At 34.5% G+C, this 13763-nt stretch overlaps 2 protein-coding genes across 2 annotated transcripts in view; both read left to right on the top strand.

Annotated features, from left to right (window-relative positions):
• Positions 1 to 7628: 7628 nt before the first annotated feature.
• DEFB113 (defensin beta 113) lies at positions 7629 to 8688 on the top strand. The gene is made up of 2 exons (XM_042987602.1): positions 7629 to 7686; positions 8462 to 8688. The coding sequence occupies exons 1-2, from the start codon at positions 7629 to 7631 to the stop codon at positions 8686 to 8688; spliced, it is 285 nt and encodes a 94-aa protein (XP_042843536.1).
• A 90-nt stretch (positions 8689 to 8778) lies between these two features.
• The window catches only part of DEFB114 (defensin beta 114), a 31243-nt gene continuing 26258 nt past the window's right edge, over positions 8779 to 13763 (top strand). Inside the window, exon 1 of the mRNA XM_042987601.1 lies at positions 8779 to 8788. Coding sequence (XP_042843535.1) covers positions 8779 to 8788 — 10 coding nt within the window. The remainder of the gene's footprint in view (positions 8789 to 13763) is intronic.

The following is a 13763-nucleotide window of genomic DNA, read 5'->3' as shown; positions in this document are numbered from 1 at the left end:
TGACTCAGTTGGTTAAGCGTCCAACTCTTAGTTTTGGCTCAGGTCAGGATTTCACGTTTTCTCATGAAAACCCCCACATTAGGATCTGCACTGGCAGCACAGAGCTGCTTGATATTTTCTCTCTTCCTTGTTCTCTGCCCTTCCTCCAGTTGCACTAAACTTAAAAAAATTTTAAGAAATAATAAATCGGTAGCATCAGACCTGCCTAAGCATAGGAAAGGTTTGAGGGGATTCATTTAAAAGTGCAAATTTCTGAACTATACCCCTGAATAACAGAATGAAACTATTCAGGAGTGGTGCCCAAGAATGTGTGTTTTTTTTTTGTTGTTTTGCTTTGTTTTGTTTTTTGTTTTGTTTTATATAAGGAGGCCTCGGAGCGCCTGGGTGGCTCTGTCGGGTAAGTGTCCGACTTCAGCTCAGGTCATGATCTCACGGTCCCTGAGTTTGAGCCCCGCGTTGGGCTCTGTGCGGACAGCTCAGAGCCTGGAGCCTGCTTTGGATTCTGTGCCTCCCTCTCTCTCTGACCCTCCCCTGTTCATGCTATGTCTCTCTCTGTCTCAAAAATAAATAAACCTTAAACAAAAATTAAAAAAAATAAATAAGGAGGCCTTTCTATATATATATATATATATATATATATATATATATAATTTATTTATTTATTTAATGTTTTATTTATTTAATTTTGACGGAGAGAGAGAGAGATGGGTAAGGGACAGAGAGAGAGGGGGACAGAGGATTGGAAGCGGGCTCTGTGCTGACAGCAGCGAGACTGATGTGGGTCTCACGAACTGTGAGATCATGACTTGAGCCAAAGTTGGATGCTTAACCAACTGAGCCACCCAGGTGCCCCTTTTCTTTCTTTCCTGTTATTATTCCAATGATTCTAAAAATTATGATGTTCAGAGAACCACTGATTCAGCTAATTCTTCTGCTCTTCCTGGTCATGAATTCACCATTTATTTTTAGTCAGTCAACTACCATTTACTAAAGGTTAATAGCTTTAGTTCCATGCTATAAAAGGAGACATAAAGAAATTAAAGAAACTCAGTATTGCCTTTTCAGAGATTTGTTCATTCACAAATTCATTGATTCTAGTGTAGCAGGTAAGAAGACCTTGGGTTCAAGAATCAGACTGCTTTAGAGTCTAATGTCACCAATGGTTAATTATTAGCACAGGGACTTTAACAGGATACTAAATGAATGCCTCTGAGCCTTGTTTGCCTCATTGTGCAATGATGATAACACAACTAAGGTTGTTGTTGTGTTTAACTGAGATAATAAATGTAAAACATTCAGGTATTATATTTAGCAAGTGTTCAACACATATTCACTATTACTTATTGGGCATCTATTAAGAAAGAAACCTTTTGTTAAATGTAAATCATAAAATAGAAAGTGGAGTTGTAAAGGATACCCTTTGTGTATAGTCTACCATTTTTTCCAGAAAATCTCTCTCATGGCTCTCCTTTATACAAGCTGTATGTGGAAGGGTAAATCACAATTAATTTTTCAAGCTTAGGAAGACAGAACATTAGTTTATTTTCCCCTCATCATCTTCCATACCCACAAAAAGGGAAAGAAATGGATAAAAACTCTGTGAATTGGTTTCTCATCTCTTAGGATTAGAAACTGAACTGTGAGGGTGCCTGGATGGCTCAGTCAGCTAAACATCTGACTTCGGATTAGGTCATGATCTCACAGTTTGTGGGTTCGAGCCCCGCATCGGACTCTGGGCTGACAGCTCAGAGCCTGGAGCCTGCTTCAGATTCTGTGTCTCCTTCTCTCTGCCCCTCCCCTGCTCATACACTCTCTCTCTCTCTCTCTCTCAAAAATAAACATTAAAAACAATTTTTTAAAAGAAACTGAACTGTGTATTCTGACATTAACTTTCTCAGAAGTGCCATTTTCTAATTTTTTTTAGATAAATGATAGACATTGCAATAGCTACTATAATTGTATCTCAATCTCCATTCAGCCAGTATGTATTAAATGACTCTTCTATCCTAAACTTCACTGTATAGCTGTCAAAATCCCTACGCTCATGAAATTTACATTCCAGTGTGAAGTAGCAGTTAATAATAATAATAAGAGCAGTAATAGTAATAATACTCATACCATACTATAGGAGTAAATAATTAGAAAAGCCATTAATGAACCAAGCTAATTTCAAATAAAGGCAAATGAGGAACACCAAAAAAAATTGGAATAAAGTAAGGGTCACTATTATTAGATTAGATACCAAAAAAGTTTTCAAAATCTCTGATAAGATGACATGAGCAGCAGAGACAAGAATAAGACAAATCAACTGTGATTCTGGGTAAAAGGGCGAAGGACTTGAAAGATGTGATGGAAATGCTTGATAATGAGTCCTGAATATCACATATCAATACATAAAATACACAAACACACACACACACACACACACACACACACACACACACACATCAAAAATCCTTCTGAAGAAAGAATAGTACAGTTGAGTGAGTTTAAAGTAACATGTATTCACTGAGGAGATAAGTCTTCATCTGAGTAAAATTAGAATTGACACAGAGAAGTGGATCATATGCAAAACATGTGAAATGAATATTAATGACTCTTGAATTTATAACCCATAACTTAAAATTCACTCAGATGTAAGAAGATGAGGCAAATAATAACATGTATCACAGTAGATAACCAATACTCTATTTTCAAAATTAAAATGTAAAACTTTGATCACTACACTAATTTCCTTGTAGCAGGATTCTCGCACAGAGAGTCATGACACTGAGGCTTTTCTTTCCAGGAAGCAACTTTATTCCTGCTGGCACTGCTCAGTTGGATTCGCACCCAAAAAACAGAGCTGAATGCCACGTGGTGTAGTTTTTATATGTATTTTCTACTTCTTTGTCTCTCATATATGGTAACACACACAAACATGTAGTCTGATTAAGTGGTCTCATGTTATAAGTTCATGAAGGATGTTGTCATGTATGTGCATAGCCAGGTTATCTTGAGGTTTTTTTTTTTTTTTTTTTTTTTTTCTTTTTTTTCCCCTGGGGTGGAGACCCTACCACATCCTTAGTGTGAGATAGCTCACTGATATATAATACCAGAAAGTAATAAGCACATTCTGACAGTTACAGAATGCCGTTGGTCTATAACCATTAAATTCAGTGATGGTCTAATAAACACATATTAAGAGGAGGCATCACTAACAATAAGAAATATATTTTCATTAAGCAAGTATTGCTTAAACACCTTAAGCATTGTTTAAGCAATGGTTACTGGGAACAGTTTCAGGTTAATATTTCTAAATCATATATGTGGTCATTTTTTTGAAAGATGATTCTTGAGTAATGGGGTAGTACAAAAAATGTTTGGTAAACTATAAATTTGTCCTCTAGATCAAGACAGAGCATACAAGCCAACAGATACTGGATAGCATTATCTCATGAGACCATATATTCTAATAGTTACCTTTAAGGTTGACTGAAAATTTAAAGTTTAAGACTCTTAACAACAGAGAACAAACTGATGGTTACCAGAGGAGGGGGGGATGGCTATATAGGCAATGGGGATTAAGGAGTGCACTGGTTGTGATGAACACCAGGTGATATATGCAAGTAATGAATCACTACATTGTACACCTGAAACTATTATTGCACTGTATGTTAACTAACTGGAATTTGAATAAAAACGTAAAAATGAATAAATAAATAAAATTTATACCGTTGCCTTTCACAGCCATTTATGGCTTACTATAGAACAATAGCTGCAAGTTGCACCAGAGTTCTGCATGAGAACTTGTTTTTGACTCATCCTCGGTGAGAATTCATAACAGGCCATGGTCTCCTCTACTCCTTAAAATGTCAAGGGAGACTCGGATTTGGTTGGAAAGATAGTTGCTGGGATGAAAGGAAAGACCAGTTTCTGCTATTCTCCAACGTTTCTCTAGATTCTCCTAAAAATAATCTCCCATGAGTGTTTTCTCTACAAAGTTCCTGCATAATAATAATGGTTTAGAGTGTGGGCTCTAAAAGTAGACCATTTTCAATTTCATTCTGACAACTTTACTAGTTAGTGGTTGACTTTGGATAAGTTCCTTAAGTCTCTATGTGCCAGTTTCCTTGTATCTGAAAATGGGGCTAAAGATTATTCCTACTTTCTAGGGCTTTCATGATATTTAAACACACTCTGCTTATCAATTACACAGAAAAGTGCCTTGCACATAATAAGCATTTAATAGATGTCTTCAAAGTGCAGCAGGATCAGACAGGACAGAGAGGCTAAGCTTCTGGGACTCATGGCTTCTCAATGTATGAACCATCAGTAATTAATACAGCTGGCATAAGAGCTTTTTATAGTGGAAAGATGTAGAAAATGTAGCAGAAGATCCAGCCACTGACTAAGCAATCTTTTGGTTTTTAGTAATTTAATTCTCCTTGTCCTCATCTGTAAAGAGGTTTTATGATTCTTACCAATTTGAAAATTTCCAAAAGTGCCAATCAATCTGCCCACTAGTGTATAAAATTAAGCTTTGAAGCCATCAGTGAAATGAAATATAGAATTTTGGGGGTTGGTGGCAAAATAATTCATGGTGTCTGGTAGTGAAGAACCAAGAATGGAAATGGCATCATAGTTTTCCAATGAAAGAGACCTTAGTGCTGTTGTAGGCTCTTATTTCCTGGAATGTGAAAGCTAAGCCTCAGTGCCAGAGCAACAAATCAAGGCTTTATGCAGAGTGGTATAAAGTGCCAAGTTTTTATTGCAAACTCCTGTAGGAAAATAGCATTTCATTTTTATTTTCTCTTGACCTGCTCTCTTCTTAACATCATACACTTTTCTAGCATTCTCAACACATAGGCCTTGGCCTGGAAATGCTCCTTTGGTGAGCGCATATCAACATCAAATCCCTAAAGCCTAGCCACATGCTTTTCACCAAGAACCTACAACTTCAAGGGTCCTGATCTGTGGCTTTGAAACATATAATTATTAGCTTTAATCATCTAACCTTGTAAAAAAAAAAAAAAGTAAAGACATTTTCTCATCTAAGAATCCAAAATTCTTACTTAAGAGAAAGTATGTTGGAGTTACTCATCTTACCGTTTGGTTCATATACCTCAGGTCAATTCTCTCCCCCTTAAAAAAATAAAATAAAATAAAAATAATAAAATAAAAAAATCCTAACCCGTCTGTTATCTTCTCTTTTTCTTAATCACTACTTGCAATCCCATTTTTGTCTTTTTCTCCATACTTTGTCTCTGTCTTTCTCCCTAAAAACAGTTTTTTTTTATTAGTAGAAATCTAGAATCTGGATCTGTCTCAAATAAAGACCTACAACATTTATTTTAAGCAATAAATCAATATGTTCTCTCCTATGCATCTAGTTTGGTTCTACTTCTATTACTTCCTTGCTAGAATTGAGACAAGAATCATTCAGATTCTTGTCTTTGTTTTGTGTGATTCACATGTCATTAGGTACAATGGCACATTTCAACAAAGAGAGAAAAGAAGACTATCCAATCTATAAGAGTTTGGCTGATGTCCAGCCTGATAGGAGTGGCTTACTTTAGACGGATGGAATGGACACAGCTATAATGTATGAGCTAGGTCATCTTCTTATTCATGCCATCACTATGCTAATGTGTTTTCATATTTCATTATTTTTTTTATTCTATTTTTCACATCTGTTAGTTAGTTCTGCTTATATACAATAGGTCCTAGTAAATCTCTGGCAGTTTAAAGTGTCCTTTTTTGAGAAGGAAATCTTGTCATTTGCAACTACATGGATGGAACTGGAGGGTTTTAGGCTAAGTGAAATTAGTCAGTCAGAGAAAGACAAATATCATATGACTTCACTCATATGATTACTTTAATAAAAACAGATGAACATAAGGGAAGGGAAGCAAAAATAATACAAAAACAGGGAGGGGGACAAAATATGAGACTCTTAAATATGTAGAACAAACAGTGTTGCTGGAGGAGTTATGGGAGGGGGGATGGGCTAAATGGGTAAGGGGCATTAAGGAATCTGCTCCTGAAATCATTGTTACACTATTGTTGTACTAACTTGGATGTAAATTAAAAAAATAAATGAATTATTAAAAAATAGAAAAACACTAATTGAAGAAAAATAAATAAATAAATAAGTAAGTAAGTAAGTAAATAAATAAATAAATAAATAAGGTGTCTTTTTTGGTGTGTTTAGTAAGAAGATATTAAGAAAATAGATTTTCCATGATGTATCCGTAAATATATAAGCACCTTTTGGTAAGAAATGAAGCAGAGAATTAACAAACTAGATTACTTTTAAAACCCAGATTATAGACTATCCTTATAATTTGTTTTTCCCCAATGACAGAGAGAGTTAGAACATAAATCATTAAGTTGTAAGGATATATCTTTTTGGATTTTCACATCCAGCCAAAGTATTTATATGTATATGTAACTTATCTTATAAAGCTCATATTTAATTCTTACCTTAAACCTCTAAATATAACTGGTTTTACCAATCCAGGCTTCAAAGAGAGAATCTTGAGGTTCAGTTAGCGAATATTGGTCTCAAATCTATAGCTAGTAAACAGAAGAGCCAGGAGCCAGGATTATTTCTGTCTCTAAAACCAGGGCTCTTTCAACTTTTAGCACACTGCTTTCCCCTATGAATGACGAAGCCCTATGAATAAGTTACCACATGTAAGGAATTATTATTCTTATAGAATCACTATGGTAATTTTTAATGTAATAGTGCTAAAACTATGTTATAGAACTATTTTCTTTTTATAGAAAAATTGCATCCCAGAAACTGTCTGGGGTAGGCCATGTATACAGAGAATAACTTCACATGATAAACACCCTTTTACTTACTCAGTTATGAGAGTGGAAAAAGTGAGTATAGACGCTGGCATCACATTAGCTTAGAGTCCACCTGTGCTTTACCAGCCACTACGTGTCTGATTTGAAGCACTTACATAACCCCTTTGTGCCTTAACTGGAAAACAAGAAGTTCCTATGTCATAGAATTTGTCATGAAGATTAAGCTACTTACTTAATCTATATAAAATGCTAGAACACTGTATGCCTGGCACATAATAGACACTCAAAAAAGCATGGGACTGAAAATATAGGTAAGGTTGATTATATACTTTCAAATAAAAAATTTAGGGGCACCTCGGTGACTCAGTCAGTTAAGTAGCCAACTCTTGATTTCAGTTCAGGTCATGATCTCACGGTTGTGAGATTGAGCTCCATGTCAGGCTTTGCACTGACAGCACAAAGCCTGCTTGGGATTTTCTCCCTTCCTGTCTCTCTGCCCCTCCCCTGCTCTCTCTGTGTCTCTCAAAATAAAAAAATAAATAAACATTTAAAAAAATTAAAATGACTTTCACCCTACTATTTCTTGTATAAATGAAAATGAGTTCACATTTGGCTCGTTGAGGTCATAACAGATCTAAGTCCACTATTCTGTTTGTTGCTATTACACAATACATGAATATGTGCTCAATCTTGAAAGGCAGCATTAATCAGAATGGTAATCACTCTGAGAAGGCTATAAAAACAAGAGTTCATCTATCTTTTATCAAAGAATAGCACAACCCTCAGACATTTTGACGTCTACCTCAACTTCACCGAAGTAACAATCAACAATGAAGATACTTTGTATTTTCCTGACCTTTGTCTTCACTGTGTCCTGTGGTCCATCAGGTAATATTTGCTAATAGGGAAAAGGAGGGAAGAACAAAATGCTTTTTTATAAATGCTTTACTCTGGCAAGAAAAGAAAAGAAAAACAAGTAAATTGTTAGGAGATTCCACATGAACTTAAAATGCAATTGACTCTCTTTTGCATGAAAGAAGAAATGAGTGGAACTGACAGTTGAGAGGATAAAGGCAAAAAAAAAAAAAAAAAGAAAGAAAAAAGAAAGAAAAGAAAGAAAAGAAAAGAAAAGAAAAAGAAAAAAGAAAAAAGAAAAATTCCCAAGATGTAGAATTAAGAATTAAATGTTTGTTATTTTGTTTGATGAGACTATGACTTCTTACACGCTTTCTACTGCCTTCTCTTTTTAAATGTAATTTAATGAACTAATACTATAGCTGTTGTCAAATTAAGCTTTCTACAACTGGTCCAGTAACTTGTGGGAGAGAGGGGATGTTGGAGGTGGATGGCTATTTAGAACACAAAACAGGTAGACTATTTTTTCCACATCCTTTTCACTTTACTCTTGAGGAAGCATGCGCAGATTAGATATTTAATGATATTCTATTTTTTTAAAAGCTAGGCAAAAGAAATATTGTTGGATAAATATTCATATTGTAAAAATGTGTAGGGGATAAAATCTATCTTTTTAATACAGTTGTCTGGACATGATTTTAGAAACAAGATGGTTTCATTCTATACTTGAAACAGCTTTATTTATCTATCCAGCTATCTATGCAAGGGGATTAAATTTGTATTTATGATCATAGATACTTTTTCTTAGTTTCACAGAAAAAAACAAAAGAAGATGTAGACAGAAAAAGAGAATGTTACCTTGTCCGTGGTGCCTGCAAGACTTCATGCAACAGTTGGGAATACATATATAATTACTGCAATACTGAGCCCTGCTGTGTTGTACGGGACTACCAAAAGCCAGTCACTAAACACATCACTACTAGTTCATACAGAGTAAATGATAAGTCCACTATACCACACAAAATTAAATTGTAACACCACTATTAATAAAAATGAACTTTCTTACTTTTTTGAATCTATTTTCACGTGAGTGTCTTTTGGCTTTCTGGATTACACAACTATATCATGGCAGCTAGTAAGTTCAATGTTAGGTTAGTACAAGAGGAATAAAGAGGGGTAGCCTGTTTTTTAAAACTGGCTGAAGTTCTTCTCTATCCACATGACAAATGCCTTGCATCTTTCATACTTCTATTTATCTCTGGCATGTTTATTTACCCTGTGCAGTAGCCTAGTTATTTCCCATGATCTTTTAGGTGTCAGTCATCAGTCATGATTTATGCTACTTTTTCATAATTGCAGCAAAAATGTGCTTGAGTCTCTAGACACAAAGTCATAAATACCTTAACACATAAAAAGGCAGTGTTAGTAGTATAATTATGAGTAAGAACAATCAAACAAAACTCAATAGGGAGTAAAATGTGATGAGAATAAAAGGAAGTTAAAAATATTGTTTAAAGCATTTTTTTTCTTACCATAAAGTGTTAAAAAAAATTTGGAAGAATACAAAAATGTCTGAAGAAAACAAAGAAAAACCGTTTCTAATTCTAGAGCTAACCTTGTATCATAATTAATTCTGAACATAGGCAGCCATTTCAAGGTCTTCTCTTCTGGTTCTTAAGAATTTTCTCTAACTTCTGCATCTTATAATTCAGTATTTAATACTTCTATCCTGTCCCCATCTTCAGTGAACTCATTGTATTTCTGGTTTTCCACTTTCCACATTAATTCTACCATAATATTGAATTAATGTTGACATGACTTTCTTATGAATTGTAAAGATTTCCATCAACAAATACTTGATGTGTAGAATTTAAAGTCTCCACTGAGTGTATTTTTTTACCCATAGCTATAGCACATACCTGGAAAAATATAAAAATTTAGGTGAGAAGTCTGATTTAAAGAAAATGAAAGAAGTCCAATGAACTTGGGGATTAAGACGAGAGGATAATTCCGAGTTTTCTTACTTGGAGAAACTGCCGAACAATGTGATCATTCATTGGGAAACAGAGCTAAAGACATAGATTTGGAAAGGAACATTTATGACATGTTGAGCTTAGACTTTTTGGCCATATACAGGTGTGAAGTTTGGGAAAGAAAAATGTGCTTCAAATATAGATTTCAGGAGCCATTAACTGAAGCAATGAGATAAAATCACCCAAAAGACGATTACAGATTGATAAGAAGAAGCAGAAAAAAAGCCAAAATCCTAAAGAATAGCATTTAAAGGAATTACATAAAATCCAATAAACATTAAATTGGATTGGATGGAGTTGGATTCCATAAGAGAGTAAGAAGGAGAAGCTAGCCAATGAGAACTCACTCCCAGCCTTCATATCTTCCTAGATGAGGTCTCAGATAGAGAAGAAAAGAGGTCACACATACCTACTATGCTCTGTGTTAACTTTTGATCCACAGAATCAATGAACATAATAAAATGGTTTCTGTTTTAAACCACAAAGTTTCAGGGTAGCACAGTAATACTAACTAAAAGTGTGTATAACTTCTAAACTATAAAAGTTTTTAAAAAAGAAAAAAGAAAAAATACATAATGAAGCATAGGCAAGATTTCTGAAATGATGAGATAAAAAGATTCAGAATTCTTTCCCTTCATAAAGCAGCAAAACAGTGACAAGAAATCAATTTTTCGAGAGCTATCCAAATTAACCACAGATTTGCAAAAATCCAAGAAGCATTTATTTATTTAAAAAAACAAAAACCAAACCAAACCAAACCAAAACAAAAACCACCACAGGGGCACCTGGGTGGCTCAGTTGGCTAAGCAGCCAACTTCGGCTCAGGTCATGATCTTGCAGTTCTTGGGTTCGAGCCCCGTGTTGGGCTCTGTGCTGACAGCTCAGAGCCTGGAGCCTGCTTCAGATTCTGTGTCTCCTTCTCTCTCTACTCTTCCCCCGCTCATGCTCTGTAACTTTCTGTCTCTTAAACATCAATAAACGTTAAAAAACTTAAAAAGAAACCAACCCAAAACAAAACAAAACAAAACAAAACAAAACATTCTGAATCTCAATAAAAACAGCTAACTTTGTGGCAGTTAAACTGTCCCATTCATTACTTTCCAACTCTCCTCAGCTCCACAAGTAGCCTTGACAATCTTCAGCCTTCTTATCAACGTAGCTGTGAATATATAGAGTATCTACAACTCAATAATAAAAACACTCTAATCCAATTATAAAATGGACAGCGGAGTTGAATAGACATTTCTCCAAAGTATATCCAAAGAGGATATACAAATGTTCAACAGGCATATGGAAAGGTGTTTAACCTTAATAGCCATCAAGGAAATGGAAATCAGCACCACAATGAGTTACCACTTCCCACCGGTTAAAAGAGGTATAAGGAACATAAAACACATAAACAAATGTTGGGTATGATATGAAGAAATTGGAACTCTCATACACTGCTAGTGCGGATGTAAATTGGCACAAACAGTTGGGAAAATATTCCGCCAGTTCCTGAAACAGTTAAGGCTGGAGTTTACATTTGATTCTGCAATCCTACTCTCAGATATATATGCAAGAGAAATTAAAAATGTCAATAGAAAAACTTGCACACAAATGTTCATGGCAGCATTATTCATAACAGCCAAAGGTGAAAACAACCCAAATATTTATAAACTGATAGATAGATAAACTTGTGTAGAAAACCCATACAATGGAATATTATTTTGGCAAAAAATGGAATGAAGTATGAAGTCGTGCTATAACATGATAAAGGTCAGAAGACCTTTCCTGAGAAATATACAACATTCTTTCAGTAACAGTAGTGTATGCAAGACAGAAATTTGGATCTACAAAAAGGAATAAACTGACCATGGAATTTGTACATTTGTGGGTAAATGTAAAATATTCTTTCCCTCAGTATTTAATCTCTATTAAAGATAATTTACTGCTTAAAAGAAAAGTAATAATATATTGTGCAGTTGATTGCATTGCACAAAGAATGAGAATAGCCCACATTATGAATTATGGGAAAGAGGAAATATTAGTGTAGAATTGTAAGACTTACATTATAATGAAAGTTAGAAAGCTATAGTATAAACTTTGAAGAAGAACAAAAATATATGTAACCAATGGAGTAGATAAAATGTAATCATAAAAAATATACAGATAAAGAAAGGGAAAGGGAACAAAGTCAGGGAGAAAAAACAGAAAACAAATAACAAGGTGGCAGTTTTTTGTTTGTTTGCCTTAAAGTTTATTTTTGAGAGGGAACAGAAGGGAAGAGAGAGAAGGGGAGAAAGAAAATCCCTGGCAGTCTCTGTGCTTAGAGTAGGGTTGTTTGAGCAGGGTTCATACTCATGAAATGTGAGATCATGACCTGAGCTGAAATCAAGAGCTGGACACTCAAGTGACTGAGTCACCCAGGTGCCCCAACAATGTGGCAATTTTAAACAAAACCATATTATAATTTCAATAAGTGTGCACATTAAATGTAAACATGACAATTAAAGGACAGAGAATATAAGACAGGATATTACATTGATTTTTTTCTGCATAACAAATTACTGCAAGAGGTAAAACCTTAAAACCTTTATTATCTCATAGACTCTATGAGTAGGATTCCAGAAACAGCTTAGCATGGTGCTGCTGTCCCAAGATCTTTGTTGAGATTGCACTGAAGCAGATAACTATAGCTATAGACATCTCAATACTTCGCGGGGGTCAAAGGATCTGCTTCTAAGCTCACTCATGTGGCTGTTGCCAGGCTTAATTCCTTTTTTTTAATAATTTTGTTTAATGTTTATTTATTTTTGAGAGAGAGAGAGAGAGAGAAAGAGAGAGAGAGAGAGAGTAAGTGGGGAAAGGCACAGAGACAGGGAGACAGAATCTGAAGCAGGCTCCAGGCTCCAAGATGTTAGCCTAGAGCCTGATGTGGAACTCGAACCATGAGATCATGACGTGAGCCAGAAGTCGGATGCTTAACCAACTGAGCCACCCAGGTGTCCCAGGTTTCATTCTTGAGAGCTATTGAACATATAGCTTCAGTTTTTCACAAGTTATTAAATAGAGTCAAGGATTCGAACCACATGATCTGGGCCATTCCATAAGGATTATCCCAACATAGCACCTTGCTTCCCCTGTACAAATGATAAGAGAGAGAGAGAGAGAGAGAGAGAGAAATGGAGGGAACGAGAGACAGAGACACTGACGTACACGAAGAGATATAGACAAAAAGAGAGCCCAAGATTATAACCAGAGTATTTTTAATGGTTATATTAAAAATAAGAAATGTTTTAAACCGATGATTTAAGCTTCCATTTTAAGGATTTAGGAAAAGAAAAAAATAATTTTAAAAAAAGAAAGGCAAATTAAAAACAATTTTATAAACTACATACCTCAATGAAACCCTTATTTTTACTCAGCAAAAGGAAGTAAATAATAAAATAAGATCAGCAATTATTTAAATATAAAATGGAAAACCAGTAGGAGAACATGAATAAAAACAAAAGCTAGTTTTTTAAAAAGATAAAAATTAATTTTTAGAAATCTCTAGCCACATCGATAAAAAAAAAAGGGACAGAGAAAATGCACAAATGACCAATATCAAGAATGAAGAGGAGAAATCACAGCAGATGTAAAAGATATTAACATAAGAGTAAGAGACTCTAATAAACAACACTATACCAGTATTTTGGTAACTGTTATAGAAAGGAATAATTCCTCAAATGATGTAAACCACCAAGATTCACTTAAGAAAAAATTTGCAACTTGAATAATTCTATATCCATTTTTAATAATGTATATTTACAAAACTTCCCACATAAAAAATATCAGATATATATGGCTTCACTGCTGAATTATTCTAAACATTTAATAATGAAAGTATATACATTATATACTCATTATAAACAAATCATTTTGTATGATAGTATAAGGGAGAACATTTTCCAAATGATGTTAGGAAACCAGCATCACCCATATCAAAACTTGAAGAAAATAAAAAAAAAGAAATTTCAAGGAAACTACAAATATTCTAAACATAATATTATCAAATAAAATGTAAATTTAGTTTTATGCGAAAAAATGAGTTAG

The sequence above is a fragment of the Panthera tigris genome, chromosome B2 (assembly GCF_018350195.1).
Source record: "Panthera tigris isolate Pti1 chromosome B2, P.tigris_Pti1_mat1.1, whole genome shotgun sequence".
Lineage (NCBI taxonomy): Eukaryota > Metazoa > Chordata > Mammalia > Carnivora > Felidae > Panthera > Panthera tigris.
Note: the sequence above shows the minus strand (reverse complement) of the source record. Positions and strands in the feature narration are given on the sequence as shown.